Source organism: Ranitomeya imitator, chromosome 6, assembly GCF_032444005.1.
Source record: "Ranitomeya imitator isolate aRanImi1 chromosome 6, aRanImi1.pri, whole genome shotgun sequence".
NCBI lineage: Eukaryota > Metazoa > Chordata > Amphibia > Anura > Dendrobatidae > Ranitomeya > Ranitomeya imitator.
This window is the reverse complement of record NC_091287.1, coordinates 290293414-290321357: the sequence shown is the minus strand read 5'-3', so window position 1 is coordinate 290321357 and position 27944 is coordinate 290293414. Positions and strand designations below refer to the sequence as shown.

The window sequence follows — 27944 nt, the reverse complement described above, 5'->3', positions numbered from 1 at the left end:
CAACTTGCCATTATTGATGGAACAATGAATTCTGAATTATACCTGCAAATTCTATAAGAAAAATATCAATAGTGTAGATACAGATGGAGAGCAGGGGGCAGTTGCCGGGGCCCCATGCTCAGAGGGCACCCAGAGATGCGAACACCAATATAAATAATCTGTGCAGTAGAGCATGGAGATTATGTCTCCCTGCACTCCCACTCAGCCATGGCAGGATGATGCCAAGGTGCTGGCGCATGCACCGAACATTAGAGTACTGTTGACACCGGCGCGCCACGCCGGGACTCTGACATCCTGTGTGCGCACCGGCACAGCCACTGCATCACATTGCAGGGGCTGAGAGGCTGAGGAGTAGTGCAGGGACAACAATTCATTAGTCACCTGGTGAACTCATTGGAATCCTGGATTAGGTGAGTATATGATGTTTTTTTATTTTACTTAAAACTTTTTGTGTGGAAGGGGGGCTCTCATACATTTTATGGGCTATTGTGGGGGGGCTCAAAGTGTGGGGGCCATTATACAGCATGGGAGTTAATTTGGAGATCCTCATACAGTATGGGGGCTAATCTGGAGGCCATCATATGGTGTGGAGAATATTGTGGGGGCCATCATACAGTATGAGGGCTAATGTGGGGGCACTTAAAGTGGGGATACTACCGAGGGGGCCATCATACAATGTAGGGGTCATTATACAGTTTTGAAGCTAATGTGAGAGCCATTATACAATGTGAGGACCTCATAGAGGGGCATTATAGTGAGTTTAGTGGGAGCAGTGAGGACCTCAAACTACATATAGAGGAACAGTTGGCCCATCATATTGTGCATAGTTGAGATTTGGACCCATCATAGTGTGTATAGGGGAGCTGTCGACCCATTATACTGTGTATAGGGAGCTGTAAGGGCATACTATAAATGGGGAAGCTGTACATCGGGGGACATAATTGTTAAATGGGGACTTAATCATTTTTGTTATATGTGCACTCAGAGTATTGTGACTGTCAATGGTGCACATGGGGCATTATTACATTCTTGGGGCAAAATGTGGACATTTTTCTAGGGGTCTTGCCCAGGGTATTAATGTTTTCTGCAGGTTTTGAATAGATTGGGGAAGTGCTGGAAATGTGAGAATTAAAATGCATCTGTTGTAATCTCTGTAGAAAAGTCCGGTCTGGAGAAGTTGTCATTTCGGTCTGGGCCAGATGGAAAATACTAGAAATGTGGACGACTATCAGGAAGAATGTCAGCTGTAAGTCGCTATCTGTAACTTAAACTGTTCTGTAATTTTTTTTTTACATGTTCTGCAGTACTGATATCGACTACCACTACATGGCGATAATATCAGTGTTAGTCTTTGTATAGAAATTTATTTTCAGTAACGACATAATCATCTGCTGAGGTCCTCTATACCCACTATTAGGGTCTGCCACCGTAGCTGTAATTAGGCTTACCTGGTAAGGAGCCCACTCCTGCACTAAACTCTTAGCTACCTCTGTATCAGGACATCTGGCCACGAGCTGAATCTCAAAGAATGTGTCACTGGCATCAAGACAATTTCCCAAAACATAGTTCTACAAAAGAATGGAACAAGAAGAATAAAGTTTTGGAATGGCCAAGTCAAAGTACTGACCTTAATCCTCTACAAATAAATTGAACGGACTTGAAGTGAGCAGTTCATGAGAGAAAACCCACCAACACAAATGAGTTGAAGTTGTTTTGTGGGAGAAGTGAGCTAAAATTTATCCAATCCAATGTGCAGGATTAATCAAAAATTACTAGAAATGTTTATTTAGAAGCAGTTATTACTGCACAAGAGTTCACACCAAATACTGAAAGCAAAGATCCACATACTTTTACCACTCACATACTCGAGATATTTGATCATTTTTCTCAATTAAAAAATGACAAAGTCTAAAATTTGTATTCATTCGTTTGATTTAGTTCTCTAATTGTGTTTCATTTTGATGTAGCTTCATTTCAAATTTATGTATAAATATGAAAAATTCTGAAGTTTAATTTACGAAAGTATAGATATCCTTCCTGGGTATATTAGTGTGTGTGGATCCTGCAGCTAAAAGCAGGTGAAATCCACATTCTATGCTTGTAAAGTATTTATCCTCATTGACATGCATTGGAAAATTTCAATGAGGATTTTGGGGGAAAATAAATTTGCCACAGAAATAGGTGGCATGTCAATTATTTTAGTTAAAGGGAATCTGTCACCAAGTTTTTGCTACCTCATCCGAGAGCAGCATGATGTAGTGGTCCCCAACCTTTCTGACCTTGACAGCAACATTCAGCTCTGAGAGAGTCGCAAGCCACATTCAGCACTCGCCCAATCACACTAGTGGTAACCAAAGCCCCCATTACGGGTATAATGGTAGCCAAAGCTTTTCCATAGAAATCACCCCAAAGCAGTATACCAAGATCAAAGGGTTCCCACAATACCCCCATTCAGTATTCTCCATCAAGCACTCCCACAACACTGTCACATCCAGGATCAAGTACCTCCTCTCACAAGTGGTATCATCCTGTCTCCAGCTTACAATACTTAAATTATCTCTAAACCCCTAAAACCAGTATATGTGTATCGAGAGCTGCTCCTGTGCTGGGCTACTCAAAAAATTCACAATTTTGAGATGTGCTCTTCATACCTGTTTGCTAGACCTGGAGATAATGCACCAAGCTGGCAGACAGCCGCGAGCCACAATTCCTGGGACCGTGAGCCACATGTGGCTCCCGAGGTACAGGTTGGGGACCCCTGGTGTAGGTAAAGAGACCCTGAATCCAACAATATATAACTTAGTTTACTGGGTGCAACAGTTGTGACACAATCAGAATTCTTCGATATATCATGAAGCAGAGCTGAGAAACTGACCCCGACCACACCAGGCTCTCTATGTACATTGTCTATTGACAGTAAGCGGCTTATGACAGGAGGGAGCATGGACAGTCTAGCAAGCGCATGTCATGTAGTTCAAGCAATGATAATCACCAGGTGATAAAATCTTCATTGCGAGTAAACAACAGCACACAGCTTGATAATTGATACATGTGTCTCAGCCCCTACCTCATGCTGTATTCAGATTACATAGCAAAACCCTGCTGACAGATTCTCTTGAATTAACATTAGGGCTAATCCAAATGAAAATCTGCTGTGGATCTGCAGCACAACCCCAGCAAATCTAAAAGATAAAAGCTCTGATTTCCACTGTGGAAATACATGTCAAGTTATAATTCACAGTTCAAAATGTTTGTTGCACAGATCCTCTAAATACGCGTAGGCATCATCCTCTATATCGGCACTGTGCATCTTCCATACATTGGAGCAGTATAACTGGACTGTTCGGGTGGACTCATCACTAATGCTGGTATAACAGGGCTGAGTAACACAGAAAATACAATATGCAGAAACTGGTTTCCATGTTTTTACAAAGGATTCACATGATGGAGTGTGCAAATTGCCTCTTCAGAGAAAAAGAGGACTTAAACTCTATAGCGCCACCTGTTGGAAGTAGCGATCCTACAAGTCACAATCAACCCCTTAACGAGTCTTGCAATATGACTTTGGATAAAAGCCAAATCAGTATCTCAATTCGCAGACACGGTGTTTCGGGCTGTTGGCCCTCGTCAGTGCTAAGCATGAGAACTGATTTGGCTAGGTGAGAGGCTCTGGACTGGGGTCTAAGGGGTAATGTTTCTCCTTGTGGAGAGTGACATACCAGCTCTGGCTTGTCAAGGTAAGGAGGCTTATTTGCCGTGCAATGCTCCTCTGGGAAACTTAATATGCAAATTGCCTCTTCAGAGAAAAAGAGGACTTAAACTCTATAGCGCCACCTGTTGGAAGCAGCGATCCTACAAGTCACAATCAACCCTTTAACGAGTCGTGCAATATGACTTAGGATAAAAGCCAAATCAGTATCTCAATTCGTGTCTGCATATTAAATTTCCCAGAGGAGCATTGCATGGCGAATAAGCCTCCTTACCTTGACAAGCTAGAGCTGGTATGTCACTCTCCACAAGGAGAAACCTTACCCATGATGGAGTGGACACTAGACCCTCTCTCTCTACCAACACAACCTTGTACATTTTTACTTTATGGAACAGCAAGGAAACATTTTTTTGTTTGCAAACTGCAGTTGACAAGAGATTACATTTTGGCCAATTTTGCTAAATAAGCACATTTTCTTCTTCTCTAGATGCTTTCATTGTAAAGCAGATAAATCTTATGGCTCTGCACACATTTGTGTTGTAGTATAAGCATGGCCAGATATTCTCTGCAAATGTCCATTGGTTCAATATCACAGTATTCGTTCCTGGTGTCGATTCATTAAACAGACTCACTGGATACTTTTCTAGAGCTGTAATTAAAGTCCTATCACTTGCTTTACATACGTGTTGACCACTGTCCTTAGGGTCTTTTAATTTAATGTCCCAATTCCTGACTTCTTGTGTGTTTTTTTGTACTTAAAAGGGCTGTCCACTACTGAAATATTGATTATCTATCCTCCCGATAGGTAATCAGTGTCAGAGCACTGGAGGTCCAACATATGGCACTCCTACCAATCAGCTGTTTTTAGCTATGGCAACGACTGGATTTGAACAATCTACTGCATGGATCCAAACACTGTGTAGTGGCTGTGAAGTATGGCACATAAATGTAGTTTAAGGCTACATTCCCACATCTGTGCAGGCTCGGACTGGCCCACAGCAGAACAGGAGAATCCTCCGATAGGCCCCTGGGAGGGAGTGCTAATGAGTAGTGCTATTACACTTGACCAGAATAGGACATGCTTTGAGTTGCACAGATCGCGCACTCAGATTCTTGACTTTTACAGATGTGTGTACTAACTGTGTGCCCATGTGCCATCAAATAAAAAATTGGGTTGTAGCGCAGTTTCTTCAGACTCATTTCTTTGGATTAGTAACAAATCTTAGGAGCACCGACAAGTTCAGGTAACAGAGGGAGGCTTTTCATTAGAACAGAATGATAAACCTATTAGTATTCATTTGCCTTTTTCTATTAGTAATTAAGCTATATGTGAGAAAAACACTATCGTTAGGTAATTGTCACAGATACACAGAGGCAAAATGAGAATCAATAAGTACGGCAATAAGAGATTAGTAGCTTCTGTTTTCCCAAATTATTCGCCAGCATTTTAGAAGAGCAGCTACCCAGTCATTCAAACACTAAATTACCATATGATTTTCTACTTTTAACTTATCTTATTAACATAAGTCAGGGAAAGTAAAATTGTGTCATTCATATACTCCAAAAAGAAGCAAAACTCAACAGTAGCCAGAAAAAAAATGTGAAAAGTCTAAAAAAGAACAAGAAACTGACAGGTAGGCACCGCACGCAATACGTGTTACAAAATCCCACGTATCTTTCTAATCATAGAAATTCACAAGTGGAGTCAATTGAAACCTTTGCTTCAAGGTAGGCTTCCTGCGGTAGGTGAGGAAAATGCAAAATATACCGTATGTTCACAGACAAAATGTGAAATCTAAATGATAACACTTACTCTAAAAATAGTTCACATGTGAAAGGCATTGGTGTTACACGTACTATCTTTCTGGGCAGGCTGAAACCCGAGTGAAACAACCAGTTGTCAAACTTCTCTACTGGTAAGTCCTGTAAGGCAGAACTCTACAGACCCTGTTCATTAAGGGTGTATGGACTTTTGGGGCAGGTCCTCTCCAAAAAACACCTAAAATAAATTGCTCAAAGAATCTTCCCAATTATTTCTATTGTAAAATGACTTTCTGTCTACATGTTCAGGCTTTCCAGTGTTTTTCTTCCACTTCAACTTTGAAAAACACTCAGTGGGAGAAAGGAAAGTGCATGAAGTTATTGAAGTTTCTAATGATGAAAAATGTTTCAAAGTAAGCATGGTCCAATCACAAGACTGCTAAAAACCTCTGTTTGCACATATGCTTAGAGCTCATATGTGAATCTTAGGCCCACGGGCCAAATCTGGCCTACATGGTGAGTATATTTGGCCCACAACGCTGGGCAGATTCCTCCAGTATATTTAACCTGCGATGCGGATGGGTCAGCATCACACTTTCACCTAACATCCCACTTTCAACTATATCGGCATCCTAGATGTCGATACAGTTGACAGCAATGATGAGGAGGGAGCATCTCCTATCATTCCCCTTCTGACGTCTCAGCTCTGCGGGCACGATAACATCATTATAACGTGCCCACTGTTCCAAGATGTGCAGAGGATCTGAAGACTCCATGAAGAGACCAGAGCAGTGGGGAATGGGCAGAGGTGAGCATATATTTTTTTAAATGTGGGGTCTATTATAATTTATGGAGTACTATGTGGGGACCATTATACTCTATGGAGATCTATGTGGGAGCCATTATACTGTATGGAGCACTATATGGCACTATTTTATTGTATGGAGCACTATGTAGGGCCATTATACTATATGGAGCACTATGTGGCGCCACTACACTGTATGGAGGATTATCTGGGGCTATTATACCATATGGAGCACTATGTGGGACCATTATTCTACATGGAACACTATGTGGGGCCATTATACTGTATGGAGCACTATGTGGGGTGATCATACTGTATGGAGCACTATGTGGGGGCCATTATACAGTATGGAGGACTTTTTGTAGCCATTAAACTGTATCGATGGCTGTATGATTACAGTATGCAGCACTATATGGGGCACATTCTACTGTACGGAGCACTGTATGGCACCAATTGTACTGTAAGGAGCACTTTTTGGGACCATTATACTGTATGGAGGACCATGTGGGGCCATTATACTGTATGGAGCACTATGTGGGGGCCATTATACAGTATGGAGGACTTTTTGTAGCCATTATACTGTATCGATGGCTGTATGATTACAGTTGGAGAAACCTACTGTGATGAGGTCACCATTCTTTATCAAATGGATTGAGGGAGTGGGGTACAGTAGGGTCATCATACTGTGCGTGTAGAGGGTACTGTGGAGGAATTCACTGTAGGGTTATCATACTGTGTTTGGGGACACTTCAGTTTGTTTATAATACTTTATTATCTGTATTACTCAAGGTTTTTTATCCTTTGTTATTACATATGTAAATCAGGCCGTTGGGCCTTATGATTTTTACTGCTCTTATATAACATACTAAATTCAAATATTTGTAGACATTTTTTAATAAATATCAAGGTTGGCCTGTGATTTTGTCCAAGCTTTTAATTTTGACCATCTGTGTATTTGAGTTTGAAATCTCTTTCTCAGAATATGTGCAAAGTAAGTATTTATGTTTAACTTTTGGAGGGAAAACAGCAGAAACTCACCAAAAATCCTCAAAAACTTGAATTTATGGCTCAATTTCCACTTCAAAAACTCAACAAAAACACCCCAAAGACTATGTTCACTCTGAGTTTTTTTCAAAAGTTTTTGGAGCGGAGACTCCAAACTCATCCTATGGATATGTGCAAATGACTCATTTAAGCCACTGGTGGACCCTCCAAGATTTTGATATATGGAGCCATATCAGGAAAAAGCCATCAGTCCTATTTCCTGAAGCGGCTTTGTTGGTGGTTTTGATGGTACTTTTGTGGTGTTTCTGCTGCCGCTATCTTTTTCCTATGATTTTAGCTGTACCTAATGGGCAGCTTTTTAGCCAAGCAAAGAATTAACTTGCTTCTTCTTTTTTTAACCACTTCATGGTTTCCGAACCCTGAAACCTTTAAAAGAAGTAGCAAAAGACTGAACATGTGCACAGCAATGTTGTTTTTCAATTAAAGTGCATTATGTTTACTTTTAGGAGGTTTTATGGTGCTTTTTCAGGTTGACTGAAGGCGAAATGCACCTGAAAAAGATGTCATGTGCACATACACTCAAACTGCTTCAAATTCTCTTAGAAAATGTTTCCAATTTATTTCAGTAGGAAATCCATTTTAATATGAATATAAAGAGTTTTCTAAAGAAGTTTAACAATAAAACCTTAAGTAAAGAAGAAAGAGAATGTTACTACTGTGAAGCACGGATATAAAAGGCTATGAAGGCTCTTCAAAATCTGTTCAAAACAGCTTCAGGAAAAGAAAAACATCAACCCCATAATGCAACCCCACATGGAATATATTGGACAGGCAACCGGCTTCTGCCTCCTGTCACCCACTGTTGCTCCGCAGGCCCTCCTGCTTCACAGGCCCATAGCAGCTGCATTGTGTGCCGCTATTAGCGCCACACCACTGGCTGGGGGTCACTGGAGCAGCGGGAGCCCTAGGCAGCTGCCGACTCTGTATGCCAGCAGGTGTCAGCGCCTGGGCCCACCAGAGAATTCACCGGTTCTCCAGTGGGTCAGTCCAACCCTGTACTCAGGTATAAGCTGAGTTTTTCAGCACGTTTTTTGTGCTGAAAACGCCCCCCCTCAGCTTATACTCGAGTGAGGGTCCCAGAAGACAAAGGGGGAGCAGCAGCAGCAGGTCACATGAGGTAGGAGTCAACTGCTGCAGCTAAAGCCTGTGCCCGCTGCTAAAAAGAAATGAATATTCATTGTGCTGGCAGTGAATATTCATTTCTGTGTAATAGCGTGCACAGTGTCAGCTGCCGCCGCCAGCTTCTTGCAGTGGCTGGGCGATCATGTGTGTCCGCTACTTAAGAGAAATGAATATTCACTTCTCTCCACTCCAAATTAGCGTGGAGTGCAGTGAATATTCATTCCCTTAAGTAGGGGCACACATGATTGCCTGGCCGCTGCAGCTGTTGGCCCTGGAACAAGACGCTGAAAGGGAGCGCGGGGATGGTAAGTAGGATGGGTTTTTTTAAATGTTTTTCTGATGGGGACCATGCATACCAGGCTAGTGATGAGGGGGCCATGCATACCAGGATGAGGATGAGGAGTCAATCAGTTTTCCCAGTTTTTTGTGGTAAAATTAGGTGCCTCGGCTTATACTTGTGTTGGCTTATACTCGAGTATATATGGTATTTCTTATTTAGAAGAAAGCAACTAATTAAATTTTCAATTGCCTCACTCTATAAAACTGTTTCTGGAGTCTAGGACATCTCCACTGGTGGGTACCGGTCTTTTAAAAAAAATGTAGTTTGTTGAGGTGATAAAGCGGACTTTAATAGTCAGCACTTAAAGGGAACTTGTCACCCCCAAAATCGAAAGTGAGCTAAGCCCACCGGCATCAGGGGCTTATCTACAGCATTCTTTAATGCTGTAGATAAGCCCCCAATGTATCCTGAAAGATGAGAAAAAGACGTTAGATTATACTCACCCAGGGGCGTTCTGGTCCGATGGTCGTCGCGGTCCGGTCCGGGGCCTCGCATCTTCATAGGATGGCGCCCTCTTCTTCTCTTCATGCTGCGGCTCCGGCGCAGGCGTACTTCGTCTGCCCTGTTGTGGGCAGAGCAAAGTACTGCAGTGCGCAGGCGCCGGGAAAGGTCAGAGAGGCCCGGCACCTGCACACTGCAGTACTTTGCTCTGCCCTCAACAGGGCAGACAAAGTACACCTGCACCGGAGCTGCAGCGTGAAGAGAAGAAGAGGATGTCCTCCTATGAAGATGAGAGGCCCCGGACTGGACCGCAAACGCCCATTGGATCGGATCGGACCGCCCAGGTGAGTATAATCTAACCTCTTTTTCTTATCTTTCAGGATACATCGGGGGCTTATCTACAGCATTCCAGAATGCTGTAGATAAGCCCCTGATGCAGGTGGGCTTAGCTTACCTTTAATTTTGGGGGTGACAGGTTCCCTTTAATATACAGTGAGTGTGCTGTAATACATAAGCATGCTGTAATCATTCCACCTGTATCTTTACTGACAGCCTTCTCTGCACTCATATGCTGCAGAACTAGCTGTAAGTCAAGAAGAAGGGGAAATGATCAGTGTATGCTCAATATGTAAGTCGTGACTGTAACATTTTCTTCCACCCCACTGATGACTGGTAGAAGAGAGCGACTACAGGGAGAATATAACAAAATTTTTCCCTGTAGCGGCACGTCCTGTAAACCAAACAGGCATGTGATTTAAATGCTGGTAACATTGAGATTACTACCATATCTGCAGGTAAACGGTGGTTCTAGAGGTGACAAGTTTGCTTTACAAGCCGATCACAAGCAAGACTAATGCGAAAGACGAACAAAAATCAGTCACTCACTTAAATTGATTTTGACAAAATTAAAAAAGCTATTCACCTATCGATTGTGATAACTAGAGTTCTCCAGAACAGGGCTCTGGATTTTGAAAATGGCCCTACCTTGTAAGAAACAGAAGTGTGCATGCTTGTCTTTGTTCCATTCATTTATAAAGTGCCCAAGCGAGGTAGTCATGGGTGAGTTGCTGCTCCTAATCGCTCTGGCACTCTATAGACAACCCGTGTCCTGCCCCAGTGTACAGTTGTGTGTGGGATGCATCATACTTACTTCTGGCCTGCAGGTCACCAATGGCTCCAGTCCAGGTTTTCCTCTTCAGGAGCCTTATCAGCAATCATCATTACTGGTGGGGTTGCTGGTCCCTAAGCCACACCTGTCGCCCAGTGACTTCCTGCTGTGGCCCCAGGAGGGGTGATGATTTCCAGTATCTCTTCCTCGTCGCTGACACCCATGAGGCAGTACCATTTGCCATGTGCCATTCTCGCTGGAGGCTCACCTCTACTCTCCTCACTCCTCGTGGGCAGGGAAAATGGCACAGGACCCTTCTCAGTGGTGCACTTCCTGCACATCCCACTCCACCTCTTTATAAACCGAGCTCCAGATGTGACCACCACATCATACTTCACTCTTGGTGGCTCCACCTTCAGCTGTGCCTCTTTCCATTGCCATCTTCCACTTGATGGGCTGTGCCTCGCACTGCGCCATGCCCTCCTTGGGAACGTGCTTCCCATTCTGTGCTGAACCCTGGCTGCTTGGTTAATCCTTCTTTGGACCTACATTCGTCAGGGCTGTTCTTCCCCTTTTTACTGCCGCCATCATCTTAGAATCCATGCAGGTTTTGTAAAAACAAACAAACTTTTACTGGACACTTGGCAGGCATATAGAATAAGGCCTATGCGTTGCCATCTTTTCTACACGTACTGGGGCATAACTTCAGCACTGGTTCTCGGTATAGGTAGAGTGTCCCTTTTGAAATCTTCAATAGCAGAGGAAGTCTTCTCCTCTTCTAAAGGTGCACCTGGATTGCAACACCTCCCACCTCATAGAGTCTGACTCCATCTTTCCCTGTAGCTTCATCTCAAGGTTCCCCAGGCCGGCAGACAGAATCACACGGAAGGGGTTTTTTTAGCAATCCACTGCCTCAAATATTAGGCACACATTGTACCTAGCAGCCCAATGTGTGAGACTGCTGTTGTCACTTCACACTATTGTCCTGCACTGAACTGTCACTTCCTGAACTTGGCATTAACTCTCAGTTCCCCCTCCCCAATCTGGGCTGGCCATTACAGTTAACCCTACTCTGGCTAGACTGCAGCCCCAGTGGTTGTTACCCTTGAGAATATGCATGAATATGAAGTACATTTAACTCCTTAGAGTGTCAGGGAGCAGGCCATCAGCTCCATCACTCCTACACGTTCTTTACTGGACTACTGGAAATAGGGGAGTGATGTGCGGAAATGAGACATGAGTTTAGTTTATAAACCATATCCAGCAATCTGACATTGTAATAATTTTTTCTTTAGTTGTGTCTGTAGGAATGGTTGATATAATTTTTGAATTAACTTTTTTATTTGGTTACCAGTCCGAAAGCTCTCTCTTAACCAAGCACACATATATGCTAATTTAAGTGTACCGCTGATACACTTATGTTGTTTGTTCAGACAGCATCATCAAGGAGCATATTACTTCAATCTACCAGTGTATAAAAAATAATGTCATTTATCAGAAGCACTTAGCTTACAGTCTGCACTTAGCTTAAAGTCTAGTTACAAAAGTTTTGTTAATCATACTAACCATATACACGATGCCACCAGAGGTATAGTCCGCTAAATGCCAGAAAGTAAAGTACACCACCCAAAACAGTTTTCCACTCCGATGGTTTTCCCTTCTTCATCTCTGTGAAGGACTGTTTGAAGCTGATCCGATACACTGCATAGGAGAGATGCACAATCATTATTAATTGAGGTCCTTATTCCATGTAGCTATAAATGGTTTTAATAGATTAATTAAAAACTGATAAAAGCATAAAAGATACAATGAATGCATGAAAAAAATCAAGATGATACATTATTCCAAGTAAAAAATTGGATATACAGGTCCGAATTTATTAACACCTGTTTTTCCTGCAGTGGTAATTTTCAATTTTGCCCTTTTGTTTTTGATTTTTTTCTTCCTTTATTTAGAGATAACTTTGTTGTTGTTCTGTATTACACCATTTATTTCACCATACAATGTATTGTAAAGCACTCTGAGCTTTTGTTGAGTTTTTGATGTTGCCCATTTTTTGCACCATTTCTGCACCCATTAAGTAAAATAGGTTACTTGAATTTTTTCTAAAAACTCACAAAATCTTATCTTGGGAGCGTAATTTAAAACAGGAAAACATTCCGAGTGTGATGAAATGGTTAAAAATTCCACTAATTTTCTTTAGGTTTTGTTTTAGGGTGTTCATTATGCAGTAAAAAATACCTATTAGGCTGGGGTCACGTGGCTGTCGATTCACTCACGCGAGAGAATTGGGCCAATTATGCTAATGTCACTCGGATCAAACTCTGTCAGAGTTTGATCCTAGTGTCACCTTAGTGTGATCCAATTTTCTTGCATGAGAGAATGGTATTAAAGGTATGGAGAAGACTGAGAACTTAATTTCTCCATCTTCTCCGTTCTTTGTGTCCAAGGTAATCGAACTGCACTCCTGTGACATCCAAGTGCAATCCGATGTTTCACACACATCCATAGATTTGTATAGGTGTGCGTGATCCGATCATAAGAAGCACCCAAAGCATGCGCGATTCTTTTCTCATGCCGCATGCTAGCACCCATCCAATTCAGGTAACACTAATTTTGCAGGGTGTGCCACTTATCTGTTTGATAACTCCAGGGAGAATCTAACGTCAGTTTTTATTCGTAGCCATGCCAGGCACCATTTTACCACTAGTTGGTCCCAACTACCACTATACCTGCAGGTATTTTTTTCCTTTAAGATAATTGAATCCAAGAAGTTTACTGGCTGCTATTTCAAATTATTTTACTATTCCTAAACAGCAGACTATTACTCTTCTTCCCATGAACCTACTGTTTATGAATAATGAAAGCATTTGAATTGGCAGATTGTGAGTGCCTCAGATTATATTATATTATTACCATTAAGATAATGAGTAAAATCAGCTTTCCTGCCCCACAGGTAATATATCCCAAAGAAAAGAATTGCCGTAACAGATTTTGCGCTCCCTGGTAATGTGAAAGTAAAACCTACATCCCTAATGATGCATATTTAAGAAAAGTCTGATTTCATCTAGTAGCCTTTTTATGTTTTTCTCATCACCATTCGGTCCACTTTAACCTTTCATATGCTGCTGAATATTAGGATATAACATACATTCCAGCTTTTCTTCCGGCGTTAGCTTAGTCCAGGGTCCTACTTCCTTTTCTTTTAGTGATTTTTGCTGTGGGTTCAGCTCAGATACAAAGGGTACGTCAGGCAGAGGTAATGCGCGGGAATCATAGTAACTTGGTTTGGTGTAGAATGGCACTATGTCAACATCTGTGAAAGGAAAAATACAATTTTAGGGCTTGATAAAATTTCAGAGTTAACTTATTAACCATATCTAAAGCTAATTTTGGAAACCATAAGCTTTTCAAAGGGATTCCATTAAATTTTGATCAATACCTCGGCTGTGAAAATTGTTATCAGTGGTACACTGGAAAAGTAAATATGGTTCACAGCAACACGTCCATTTACACCAGGAACGGTTGCATAGCACATAGACCTAGCAGCATCTCCTGCTGGGCAACAATAGTATGCCACACTGGTAGCAAGGTTCTTGATGATCGAAATGTTCATCAGATCCTTGACAATCACTTTCCAAACCATTTGACCAATTGTTGGTGGATTAAAAATTTGTTATGTGTAAGGCCGGGGTCACACATGCGAGTACAATGCGAGAAACTCACGCGAGTCTCTAGCATCAATACCCAACACTGCCGCCGGCACTCGGGACCGGAGTGTGTGGCTGCATGTATTTCTATGTAGCTGAACGTTCCGGTCCGAATCACCGGCAGCAGTGCAGGGTATTGATGAGAGTGTCTCGCATTGCACTCCCAAGTGTGACCCCGGCTGTGAATTTTACACAAGCAAAACATCTAGGACATATCCACCACAATGGCAAACACGTTGTGTAGCATTGAGCTCACTTCATTGTGTTCATTAAACATATGTAGTAGCAGATTTACTATGAATGACTTGCTTTTACCTGAATCTTCCATTTTAAAATCAAAATCCAGTAAAATGGTAATCTGACATCTCCAAGAGGATCCTTTGATAGCTTTAATCGTTAAACTGACCCTGAAGATGGATGTTCTCAGGGTTGTTACATTTTAGAATAGTCCCTGCTACAAGATCATAAAATCTTTCACTATGTTAAAGCCATTCTTTGTATAATTGACCTTTGTAATCTGTGAGCCACTAAAGATGACTTTTATGCGAAACCTTGAGGTTATCGTACTTTACAGGTAGTAAACATTACAATCCATCGTAAATAGTACTAGACAGCTTTATACAGGGTCAAAGCTCAACGTCAATGACCAATAATGACGGAAAATATAACATTGTACAACACTTTAAGGCTGCCGTCACACTGGCAGTATTTGGTCAGTATTTTACATCAGTATTTGTAAGGCAAAACCAGGAGCGGAACAATAAGAGGAAAAGTATAATAGAAACACGTCACCACTTCTGCATTTATCACCCACTCCTGGTTTTGGCTTACAAATACTGATGTAAAATACTGACCAAATACTGATAGTGTGACGGCAGCCTAAGAAATACAAGAAAACTGAGTGAGTAAAGGTAATGAATGTTTAGGGGTATGTTCACACATGGATATTAGGCAGGTCTACTGTGGATTTTGGGTCAGAAATTCAACATCAGGAAAGTGCTTGTTGGCTCTTATAGATTAGCAACAGTGTTGCTTTGTAGTAGAGGACGTCACTCCAAATTGTAACACGAAATATAAGGGCACACACTTAGACATGCACTTAAGATTTACGTTTTATTCGTAGGTCATCACATTGAAATGGGACAAAAGTTGAAAACTTGGATTTTTTAAATGGTAGCCATTATCATTGTTTTAGGGAACGTGCTGGGAACAATATTTTCTGGCACGTGCTACATATAAATAATGCAGTTTCTCCCCCTGCATTGTTAGTGCTGTTTTCCTCACACACGGCAAAGCTCTTCTGTCTACAAAATGGTTGTTATACAAGGAGCATGTGACAGACCATATCTGGCCATCTGCCTCCTCCAGCTAAAAGATAGCTTTCCCATGTAAATTATTGAATTGGAGTATGGTGATGGACTCTATTCAATTTACTAGGAACTATTCTGCAGTATCTGAGAGCAGCCACAATACACTATGACCGATGGTGGTGTTCCACTGTCTTTATTGGCCTGTTGCCAAAGCTGTTAGCATCTGATCAGTAGGGTGGGATTTTATATTGAACCGCATAGATCTGGTAGGTTATCTATATCAGTGAAGAGGAAAACATCTTTAAGTGGTGTTTGAGATCAGCTATTGGGGACAATGTGTATATTCAGTTTTTTAAATGGGAATCTGCAAGCGCCCACCTAACCCAAACTGGTTGCATGGACCTGCAGGTAATTCAAAAGTCAATCAATATGTAATTTTACTCAAACAATCCTCTATGCTCCTCTATGCTCCATATGCAAACAAAGTGCTCTGGGTGTGGTCGGAGAACTTCCCAGGTTCTATTCCCTGCCTAGTGACATCTTCTTTTGTTTGACAGCTCCCTAGTTTGGCTACACAATCAGTGAACTGTCAAGCAGAAGAAGGTGGCACTAGGCTGGGAGATAAGGATATATTAACAAATTTGATCCCCAACAATAAGGGCACAAATAGCGAAGATATCCATGCTATTAAAATATACAATTTTTATTTCAATCATAAATACGTAAATGCAGCGCCCCAGAGTCCTGGTCGTTGCAGTAATGTTATTCTTCCACCAGGGGGAGTGATGTTACGTCTGAGGGCAATGAAGGAGATCTTCTGTCCAGGTATCACAACCACAAAACACACTTCACACTTCAGTCCGCCAGGGGGAGCCATGCTTCTATCTATTAGGGCACTCCTCACACTTAGGTAAAACTGGTGGATTGGTTAGGATGTTAGACAGAAGCTGACTGGAGGGAGTAGGAGATAGTCAGTGAGTCCCGACCGAGTTTGGCAGAGGCTGGCTGGAGTGGGTTCCAGCCAGCTCCATACTGCTGCCTGTGGAAGACGAGGGTACACGGAGCTGCGCCTGCATCCCATGCGGCATCATCCCAAGAAAGAGACTTTGAAAGGAATTGTGTTGCAGTGAGTGAGCAACAAAGTCATAGCAACAGGAGAGGAACATCAGTGGGAGACCAGCTAGAAGCAGGCTGCCACCTTCTGAGGCGCACTACCGGTAGCCAGAACACCGAGGGAGTAAGGATCTCTATGCCGTTACTTCAGAGACTGGCAGGACAGTTGATTCTACGCTGACTGCCCGACCATATACCCAGGAGGCAGGGTGGCAACTTGTGGGGGCCGGGGCATCTCTAGGGTCCCTATAAAAAGCCTCAGGCGACCAGTCATACAGATTTGTCCTATCCATCAGGGGGACAGAGAGAAGAGACTTAACATCTACAATAGTTGTGAGGACCATACCGAGTTGCTCAGCAGGGAGGTACTACAATGCCCAGGCGCTAGAGGAAGGCTATTGAATTCCACCTGGATAAGGGGACTCTGGATTTGCCTTCAGACCGGCCGGACTCTGCCTGCCCTGTGGTCCCTTGGGATTGCACTTTTTTTGTAATTTCACCGCACTTGGAATTTTTTTTTCCATTTTCTAGTACACGTCATGGTAAAACCAATGATGTTGTTCAAAAGTACAACTCTTTCCGCAAAAAATAAGCCCTCACATGGCCATATTGACCGAACAATAAAAAAGGTTATGGCTCTGGGAAGGAGGGGAGCAAAAAACAATCACGGAAAAACGGAAAACCCCAAGGTCATAAAGGGGATAATGTGAGTTTATATAGAGGTGCTTCTCACAAAATTAGAATATCATCAAAAAGTTAATTTGTTTAAGTTCTTCAGTACAAAAAGTGAAACTCATATGTTACATAGAGTCATTACAAGCAGAGTGATCTATTTTATGTGTTTATTTCTGTTAATGTTGATGATTATGACTTACAGGATGAAAAACCCATAAAAAACGAAAGTCATTATCTCAGTAAATTAGAATAATTAAGAAAAAAACCTGCAAAGGTTTCCTAAGCGTTTAAAAAGGTCCCTCAGTCTGTTTCAGTAGGGAGAAAGACTGCTGACGTGACAGATGTCCAGAAGGCAGTCATTGACACACTCCACAAGGAGGGTAAGCCACAAAAAGTCATTGCTAAAGAAGCTGGCTGTTCACAGAGTGCTGTAGCCAAGCATATTAGTGGATAGTTGAGTGGAAGGAAAAAGTGTGGTAGAAAAAAGTGCACAAGCAACCGGGATCGCTGCAGCCTTGAAAGTATTGTTAAGAAAAGGCCATTCAAAAATTTGGGGGAGATTCACAAGAAGTGGACTGCTGCAGGAGTCATTGCTTCAAGAGCCACCACATGCAGAGGTATCCAGGACATGGGCTTCAAGTGTCGCATTCTTTGTGTCAAGCCACTCATGACCAATAGACCACACCAGAAGCATCTTACCTGGGCCAAGGAGAAAAATAACTGGACTCTTGTTCAGTGGTCCAATGTGTTGTTTTCAGATTAAAGTAAATTTTGCATTTAATTTGGAAATCAAGGTCCCAGAGTCTGGAGGAAGAATGGAGAGGTACACAATCCAAGCTGCTTGAGGTCTAGTGTGAAGTTTCCACAATCAGTGATGGTTTGGGGAGCCATGTCATCTGCTGGTGTAGGTCCATTGTGTTTTATGTAGACCAAAGTCAGCGTAGCTGCCTATCAGGAAATTTTAGAGCACTTCATGCTTTCTTCTGCCAACAAGCTTTTTGGAGATGGAAATTTCATTCTCCAGCAGGACTTGGCACATGTCCACACTGACAAAAGTATCAATAACTGGTTAAAAAACAACAGTATCACTGTGCTTGATTGGCCAGCAAACTAGCCTGACCTTAATCCCATAGAGAATCTATCGGGTATTGTCAAGAGGAACATGAGATACACCAGACCCAACAATCCAGACGAACTGTAGGCTGTTATCAAAGCAACCTGGGCTGCTATAACACCTCAGCAAAGCCATAGGCTGATCGCCTCCATGCCACGCCGCATTGATGCAGCAATTGTTGCAAAAGGTGCCCCGACCAAATATTAAGTGCATTTACTGAACATACATTTCAGTAGGCCAACATTTTACTGAGATAATGACTTTGGGGTTTTCATTGGCTGTAAGCCATAATAATCAATATTAACAGAAATATACACTTGAAATAGATCACTCTGTTTGTAATGACTCAATATAATATATCAGTTTCACTTTTAGCATTGAAGAACTGAAATAAATTAACTTTTTGATGATATTCTAATTTTGTGAGAAGCACCTGTATTTTCAGGAAAGCAGTATCTTTCATAACTTGAAAGGCAGCAGTAAGGATACACCAAACCCCAATCCTGATCTTATTATTTAGGACATCAAAATTGTGAATGAAAGTAATCCAGCCATTGAAAGATGATACAAAAAGAGGATAACTGTACTCACCATGTGCAGACAAATAACTGCTGGTGGAGATACTCCGCCATGTAATGGCTTTTGATCCACGGAGGGCACGTGCAACAGTTGTTAACATCTATTAAGGATAAGAACACAATGAAATGCTGTTTAGCAAAGTATTTCAAAACAAAATTATCCATTAGAAGTATAGTGACCTTTAGTACTTGGAAGGTTTTCAGACCAATAGTCAGAATTAGGCCAGCGTCATACTACCATAGAACACGGGCGAGTGCCATGCAAGAAAACATCGCATAGCACTCAGACCAGTGTTAATCTATGCGGCAGCTCACATCAACATTTATTTTCTCAGCCGTATTCGGTGTGTGTAAAATCTGTTATGATCCGGTGACCTTGTAGCCACATGGAACCTTCTCTGGAGTTGGTGGAAACTATACTGACCGCAAATCCTGAACTTAACTCCGCAACTAGAAGTAGCTGTGGGGTGTGCCTAACAAATCCTAGACACCTCGACACAGCCGGAGGACTAAATACCCCTATAGATGGAAATAGGAATTCTACCTTGCCTCAGAGCACAACCCCAAAGGATAGTCAGCCCCCCACAAATATTGACTGTGAGTAGTAGAGGAAAAGACACACGCAGGCAGGAAACAGGATTTAGCAAAAGAGGCCACTCTAGCTAAAATAGGAAAGGTTAGGACAGAATACTAAGCGGTCAGTATTAAAACCCTTCCAAAAATATCCACAGCAGAAAATACCAAAAAACTCCACCATCTAACTAAAGATGTGGAGCATATATCTGCAAGTCCAGAGAATCCAGCAAGACTGAGAAAACACTGACACAATCTAAGCTGGACAAGAGAAAACAAATGAATAGCACAGAATATAAGCACACAGCTTGTGTGCCACAGAAAAAGAAACAGACACTTATCTTTGCTGAATTGGCAGCTAAGCAGGAGAAGCCAGAAAGTGAACCAACACTTCACAAGAAACATTGACAACTGGCAAGGACTAATGAATCCTGCACACCTAAATATCTCAGTCAGAACTGCAATCAGCAGATACACCTGGCCAGGACTGTGACTCAGAGACAACTGCATTCCCACCTTCAACCACTGGAGGGAACCCAAAAGCAGAATTCACAACAGTACCCCCCCTTGAGGAGAGGTCACCGAACCCTCACCAGGGCCCCCAGGACGATCAGGACGAGCCAGATGAAAGGCACAGACCAAATCAGCAGCATGGACATCAGAGGCAAAAACCCAAGAATTATCCTCCTGGCCATAACCCTTCCATTTGACAAGGTACTGAAGCCTCTGCCTCGAAAAACGAGAATCCAAAATCTTCTCAATCACATACTCCAACTCTCCATCAACCAACACAGGGGCCGGAGGATCAACAGAGGGAACAATGGGCACCACATATTTCCGCAATAAAGATCTATGGAAGACATTATGGATAGCAAAAGAGGCCGGAAGCGCCAATCGAAAAGACACCGGATTAATAATCTCAGAAATCCTATAAGGACCAATAAACCGAGGCTTAAACTTAGGGGAAGAAACCTTCATAGGAACATGACGGGAAGACAACCAGACCAGATCCCCAACCCGAAGCCGGGAACCAACACACCGACGACGGTTAGCAAAACGTTGAGCCTCCTCCTGAGACAACACCAAATTGTCCACCACATGAGGCCAAATCTGCTGCAACCTGTCAACCACAGAATCCACACCAGGACAGTCAGAAGGCTCAACCTGCCCAGAAGAAAAACGAGGATGAAAACCAAAATTACAAAAGAAAGGCGAAACCAAAGTGGCCGAACTAGCCCGATTATTAAGGGCAAACTCGGCCAATGGCAAGAAGGCCACCTAATCATCCTGATCAGCAGACACAAAGCATCTCAAATAAGTCTCCAAAGTCTGATTAGTTCGCTCGGTCTGGCCATTTGTCTGAGGATGAAATGCAGAAGAAAAAGACAAATCAATGCCCAGCCTAGCACAAAAGGCCGGCCAAAACCTAGAAACAAACTGGGAACCTCTGTCGGACACAATATTCTCCGGAACACCATGCAGACGAACCACATGCTGAAAAAACAATGGAACCAAATCTGAAGAGGAAGGCAATTTAGGCAAAGGCACCAAATGAACCATCTTAGAGAACCGGTCACAAACAACCCAGATAACAGACATCTTCTGAGAAATCGGAAGATCAGAAATAAAATCCATAGAAATATGCGTCCAGGGCCTCTCAGGGACTGGCAATGGCAAAAGCAACCCACTAGCACGGAAACAACAACAAGGCTTGGCCCGCGCACAAGTCCCACAGGACTGCACAAAAGAAAGCACGTCACGTGACAAAGAAGGCCACCAAAAGGACCTACCAACCAAATCTCTGGTACTAAAAATACTAGGATGACCAGCCAACACAGAACAGTGAACCTCAGAAATCACTCTACTAGTCCATCTGTCAGGAACAAACAGTTTCCCCACTGGACAGCGGTCAGGTCTGTCAGCCTGAAATTCCTCAAGAACCCGTCGTAAATCAGGGGAAATGGCAGAAAGGACCACCCCTTCTTTCAGAATGCCGACCGGGTCAAGGACCTCAGGAGAATCAGTCAAAAAACTCCTAGAGAGGGCATCAGCCTTAATATTCTTAGAACCCGGAAGATACGAAACTACGAAATCAAAATGGGAAAAAAAACAAGGACCATCGAGCCTGTCTAGGATTCAGCCGTTTGGCAGACTCGAGGTAAATCAAATTCTTATGATCGGTCAAGACCACAATACGGTGCTTAGCTCCCTCAAGCCAATGTCGCCACTCCTCAAACGCCCACTTCACAGCCAACAACTCCCGATTGCCGACATCATAATTGCATTCAGCAGGCGAAAACTTACGGGAAAAGAAGGCAAACGGTTTCATCAAGGAACCAACAGAATCCCTCTGAGACAAAACGGCCCCTGCCCCAATCTCAGAAGCATCAATCTCAAACTGAAACGGAAGAGAAACATCCGGTTGGCGCAACACTGGAGCAGAAGTAAATAGACGTTTAAGCTCCTGAAAGGCAGAGACAGCCGCAGAGGACCAATTCGCCACATCAGCGCCTTTCTTTGTCAAATCGGTCAAGGGTTTAACCACGCTAGAGAAGTTAGCAATGAAACGGCGATAAAAATTTGCAAAACCCAAAAATTTCTGAAGGCTCTTCACGGATGTGGGTTGAATCCAATCATGAATGGCCTGAACCTTAACTGGATCCATCTCCATAGATGAGGGAGAAAAAATGAAGCCCAAAAAAGAAACCTTCTGCACCCCAAAGAGACACTTAGACCCCTTCACAAACAAAGCATTGTCACGAAGGATCTGAAACACCATCCTGACCTGTTGCACATGAGACTCCCAATCATCGGAAAAAATCAAAATATTGTCCAAATATACAATCAAGAATTTATCAAGATAAGTCCGGAAGATATCATGCATGAAGGACTGAAAAACAGATGGAGCATTAGTGAGCCCGAATGGCATCACAAGGTATTCAAAATGAATTTCGGGCGTATTAAACACAGTTTTCCATTCATCACCCTGCTTAATATGAACAAGATTATATGCCCCCCGAAGGTCAATCTTAGTAAACCAACTAGCCCCCTTAATCCTAGCAAACAAATCAGAAAGCAAAGGTAAAGGGTATTGAAACTTGACCGTGATCTTATTCAAGAGGCGATAATCAATACAGGGTCTCAAGGAGCCATCCTTCTTAGCAACAAAAAAAATCCCGCTCCCTACGGTGAAGAAGATGGCCGAATATGCCCTTTCGCCAAAGACTCCTTAATATAATTCCGCATGGCGGTATGTTCAGGCACAGACAGGTTGAAAAGTCGGCCCTTAGGAAACTTACAGCCTGGAATCAAGTCAATAGCACAATCACAGTCCCTATGCGGTGGAAGGGAACTGGACTTGGGCTCATCGAATACATCCTGAAAATCAGACAAAAACTTAGGAATTTCAGAAGAGGAAGAAGAGGAGATTGACATCAAAGGAACATCATTATGAATCACCTGACAACCCCAACTAGTCACAGACATAGACTTCCAGTCCAACACAGGATTATGTACCTGCAACCACGGAAAACCCAGCACGATAGCATCATGCAAATTATGCAACACCAGAAATCGACAATCTTCCTGATGGACTGGCGCCATGCGCATGGTAACCTGTGTCAAAAACTGGGGTTTATTTTTAGCCAAGGGTGTAGCATCAACGCCCCTTAAAGGAATAGGGTTCTGCAAAGGCTGCAACGGAAAACCACACCGCTTGGCAAACTCGAAGTCCATTAAGTTCAAGGCGGCGCCTGAATCCACAAACGCCATGACAGAAAATGATGACAATGAGCAGATCAAGGACACAGATAACATAAATTTAGGTTGTACAGTACTGATGGTAAATGAACTGGCGATCCTCTTTGTCCGCTTAGGGCAGACAGAAATGACATGAGAAGCGTCGCCACAATAATAACACAACCTATTCTGATGTCTGAAACCTTTCTAGGCAGAATCCTATCACACTGCATTGGCTCAGGAATTTGCTCTGAGGACAATGCCACAGCGCGCACAGTTCTGCGCTCCCGCAAGCGCCGGTCAATCTGAATGGCCAGAGACATAGAATCACTCAGACCGAAAGGCGTGGAAAACCCCACCATAACATCTTTAACGGATTCAGAAAGACCCTTTCTGAAAATTGCCGCCAAAGCATCATCATTCCATTTAGTCAACACAGACCATTTTCTAAATTTCTGACAATACAATTCTGCCGCCTCTTGACCCTGAGACAGGGCCAACAAGGTCTTCTCCGCTTGATCCACAGAATTAGGTTCATCATATAATAATCCCAAAGACTGAAAAAAGAAGTCTGCATTAAGCAAAGCCGGATTCCCAGATTCCAGGGAAAATGCCCAATCCTGTGGATCGCCACGCAGCAGGGAGATGATGATTTTAACCTGCTGAATGGAATCAACGGAGGATCGAGGTCTCAGAGCAAAAAACAGTTTACAGTTGTTTTTAAAACTCAAAAATTTGGACCTGTCACCAAAAAGCAAATCAGGAGTAGGAATCTTTGGCTCTAAAACAGGAGTCTGAACAATATAATCAGAAATACCCTGTACCCTAGCAGCAAGCTGGTCCACACGAGAAGCTAATTCCTGAATATCCATGCTAGCACAAGACTCCTCAGCCACTCAGAGAAAAAGAGGGAAGAGAAGACAACGCAGAGTGCATAAAAAAAAGGGCTCAACACCTTTCTTCCCTTCTTCTGAGATGCATTTAACTCATTATTGGCCAGTTGTACTGTTATGATCCTGTGACCTTGGAGCCGCATAGAACCTTCTCTGGAGTTGGTGGAAACTATACTGACTGCAAATCCTGAACTTAACTCTGCAACTAGAAGTAGCCATGGGGTGTGCCTAACAAATCCTAGACACCTCGACACAGCCGGAGGACTAAATACCTCTATGGATGGAAATAGGAATTCTACCTTGCCTCAGAGCAGAACCCCAAAGGATAGGCAGCCCCCCACAAATATTGACTGTGAGTAGTAGAGGAAAAGACACACGCAGGCAGGAAACAGGATTTACCAAAAGAGGCCACTCTAGCTAAAATAGGAAAGGTTAGGACAGAATACTAAGCGGTCAGTATTAAAACCCTTCCAAAAATATCCACAGCAGAAAATACCAAAAAACTCCACCATCTAACTAAAGATGTGGAGCGTATATCTGCAACTCCAGAGAATCCAGCAAGACTGAGAAAACACTGACACAATCTAAGCTGGACAAGAGAAAACAAATGAATAGCACAGAATTATTAAGCACACAGCATGTGTGCCACAGAAACAAAAACCAGACACTTATCTTTGCTGAAAAGGCAGCAAGGCAGGAGGAACCAGACAAAGATCCAAAACCTCCCAGAACCATGGACAACTAGCAAGGACTAATGAATCCTGCACACCTAAATACCCCAGTCAGAGCTGCAATCAGCAGATACACCTGCCCAGGACTGCAACTCAGGGGCAACTGCACTACCACCTACAACCATTGGAGGGAACCCAAAAGCAGAATTCACAACAAAAATCGCAGCATGCTGCGATTGTCACCGAGACTCGGCTGAGACTCGCCAATGCAAGCCCATGGGTGCGAGAAAAAAAATCGACCTTGCGAGTGCAAAAGCCAGCAATTCATGTGTCACATAAAGTAAAATCACAGAGTGACACATGGGCTTACCCACTGACGGGCAGGGGGGCAGCTGCCCCCTTTAGAAGCAGGGGCGCTCACCTATCATGATGAGGCCATCGACTGCCAGCTGTCTGAGTATCAGTAACGGTTACCTCAGGCAGCGCCGGCGGTAAGCAGAGGGCAGGGCGCCTGGGCAGCATGATGCATCGGCAGTGCGGAGGGCACCTGCAGCCGCTAGTAGGGATTTTAATCCCGGCCTCAGTGTCTGCCGGCCGCTCTGCACTGTAGATCAGCACAGCAGGGACTGGAGTCAGTGATGACATCAACACTGAGTGCCCCGAGTCCTGCAGTGCGGCACTGGCACACAAGCTGGTGAGACTGCTGGCGCTTCTAGGAGGAGAGGAGATGAAGTAAAAAAAGTAAATACATCAGTGACTTGATGGGAGATAATGTGGGGAGCTCTTGTACAGTTAGGGCCAGAAATATTTGGACAGTGACACAATTTTCGCGTGTTGGGCTTTGCATGCCACCACATTGGATTTGAAATGAAACCTCTACAACAGAATTCAAGTGCAGATTGTAACGTTTAATTTGAAGGGTTGAACAAAAATATCTGATAGAAAATGTAGGAATTGTACACATTTCTTTACAAACACTCCACATTTTAGGAGGTCAAAAGTAATTGGACAAATAAACATAACCCAAACAAAATATTTTTATTTTCAATATTTTGTTGCAAATCCTTTGGAGGCAATCACTGCCTTAAGTCTGGAACCCATGGACATCACCAAACGCTGGGTTTCCTCCTTCTTAATGCTTTGCCAGGCCTTTACAGCCGCAGCCTTCAGGTCTTGCTTGTTTGTGGGTCTTTCCGTCTTAAGTCTGGATTTGAGCAAGTGAAATGCATGCTCAATTGGGTTTAGATCTGGAGATTGACTTGGCCATTGCAGAATGTTCCACTTTTTGGCACTCATGAACTCCTGGGTAGCTTTGGCTGTATGCTTGGGGTCATTGTCCATCTGTACTATGAAGCGCCGTCCAATCAACTTTGCAGCATTTGGCTGAATCTGGGCTGAAAGTATATCCCGGTACACTTCAGAATTCATCCGGCTACTCTTGTCTGCTCTTATGTCATCAATAAACACAAGTGACCCAGTGCCATTGAAAGCCATGCATGCCCATGCCATCACGTTGCCTCCACCATGTTTTACAGAGGATGTGGTGTGCCTTGGATCATGTGCCGTTCCCTTTCTTCTCCAAACTTTTTTCTTCCCATCATTCTGGTACAGGTTGATCTTTGTCTCATCTGTCCATAGAATGCTTTTCCAGAACTGAGCTGGCTTCTTGAGGTGTTTTTCTGCAAATTTAACTCTGGCCTGTCTATTTTTGGTATTGATGAATGGTTTGCATCTAGATGTGAACCCTTTGTATTTACTGTCATGGAGTCTTCTCTTTACTGTTGACTTAGAGACAGATACACCTACTTCACTGAGAGTGTTCTGGACTTCAGTTGATGTTGTGAACGGGTTCTTCTTCACCAAATTAAGTATGCGGCGATCATCCACCACTGTTGTCATCCGTGGACGCCCAGGCCTTTTTGAGTTCCCAAGCTCACCAGTCAATTCCTTTTTTCTCAGAATGTACCCAACTGTTGATTTTGCTACTCCAAGCATGTCTGCTATCTCTCTGATGGATTTTTTCTTTTTTTTCAGCCTCAGGATGTTCTGCTTCACCTCAATTGAGAGTTCCTTTGACCGCATGTTGTCTGCTCACAGCAACAGCTTCCAAATGCAAAACCACACACCTGGAATCCACCCCTGACCTTTTAACTACTTCATTGATTACAGGTTTACGAGGGAGACGCCTTCAGAGTTAATTGCAGCCCTTAGAGTCCATTGTCCAATTACTTTTGGTCCCTTGAAAAAGAGGACGCTATGCCTTACAGAGCTATGATTCCTAAACCCTTTCTCCGACTTGGATGTGGAAACTATCATATTGCAGCTGGGAGTGTGCACTTTCAGCCCATATTATATATATAATTGTATTTCTGAACATGTTTTTGTAAACAGCTAAAATAACAAAACTTGTGTCACTGTCCAAATATTTCTGGCCCTAACTGTATATGATATGGGACTGGGAGCCCTATGGGGGGCTGTATGGTAGCCATATGGGGGGCTGTATATGAGATGGACTGCCATATCATATACAGCCCCCCCCACAGAGCTCTCATATCCTATATGATGGTGACAGATGGGGCAGGATCATGGGGTAGGATGGAGAAACATGGGGCAGGGTGGAGACAAATGGTGCAGGATCATGGGGCATGATGGAGTCAGATGGGGCAGGATGGAGACAGATGGGGCAGGATGGGACATCACATGGAGGCAGAATGGATATTCATGAGGGCAGGATGGGAGAACATGTGGGGCCAGGATGGGAGAACATATGGCTGGAGCCAGGAATGAGACACAAGGGGGCTAGGATGGGGGATATTATTACTGTAGGGACTAATTAAGGGATATTATTACTGCAGTGATGTACTGTGCAGATCAACACTGTGTTGCCCTTGTAGTGTAGAAGTTGGGAAAAGATTAAGTAATGTGCTAGATAACTATGTTATTTCCTGCAGAGACGAGTTCTGTTTATTTATCCAAAAATATGATCCAATAGTAATTTGTGCTATAAGCTAACTATCCATTCCGTCCATATCACATATAACTATAACCAGTAGTTACACAGAAAAGCACAACCATCTTATTTAGCCCAATAAAATAATTTTTATTAAACAATTGAAAACATACATAATAAAAGTAAAACAAAAAACAAAAACCAGGTATCTCAAATGTGAGGGACCTATGAACTACTCCACTCATAAAACACGAAGCATATATTGACA

General features: G+C 43.0%; 1 protein-coding gene across 2 annotated transcripts in view; it reads right to left on the bottom strand.

Moving 5' to 3' along the window:
* Positions 1 to 27944, bottom strand: part of LOC138642470 (cytochrome c oxidase subunit 4 isoform 1, mitochondrial-like) — a 104172-nt gene that overhangs the window by 56980 nt on the left and 19248 nt on the right. For both annotated transcript variants that reach the window (XM_069730645.1, XM_069730646.1), the window contains exons 2-4: positions 18865 to 18952; positions 13503 to 13667; positions 11918 to 12052 (exon numbers count right to left, since the gene is read on the bottom strand). In XM_069730645.1, the coding sequence (XP_069586746.1) occupies positions 11918 to 12052; positions 13503 to 13667; positions 18865 to 18952 (388 nt within the window). The remainder of the gene's footprint in view (positions 1 to 11917; positions 12053 to 13502; positions 13668 to 18864; positions 18953 to 27944) is intronic.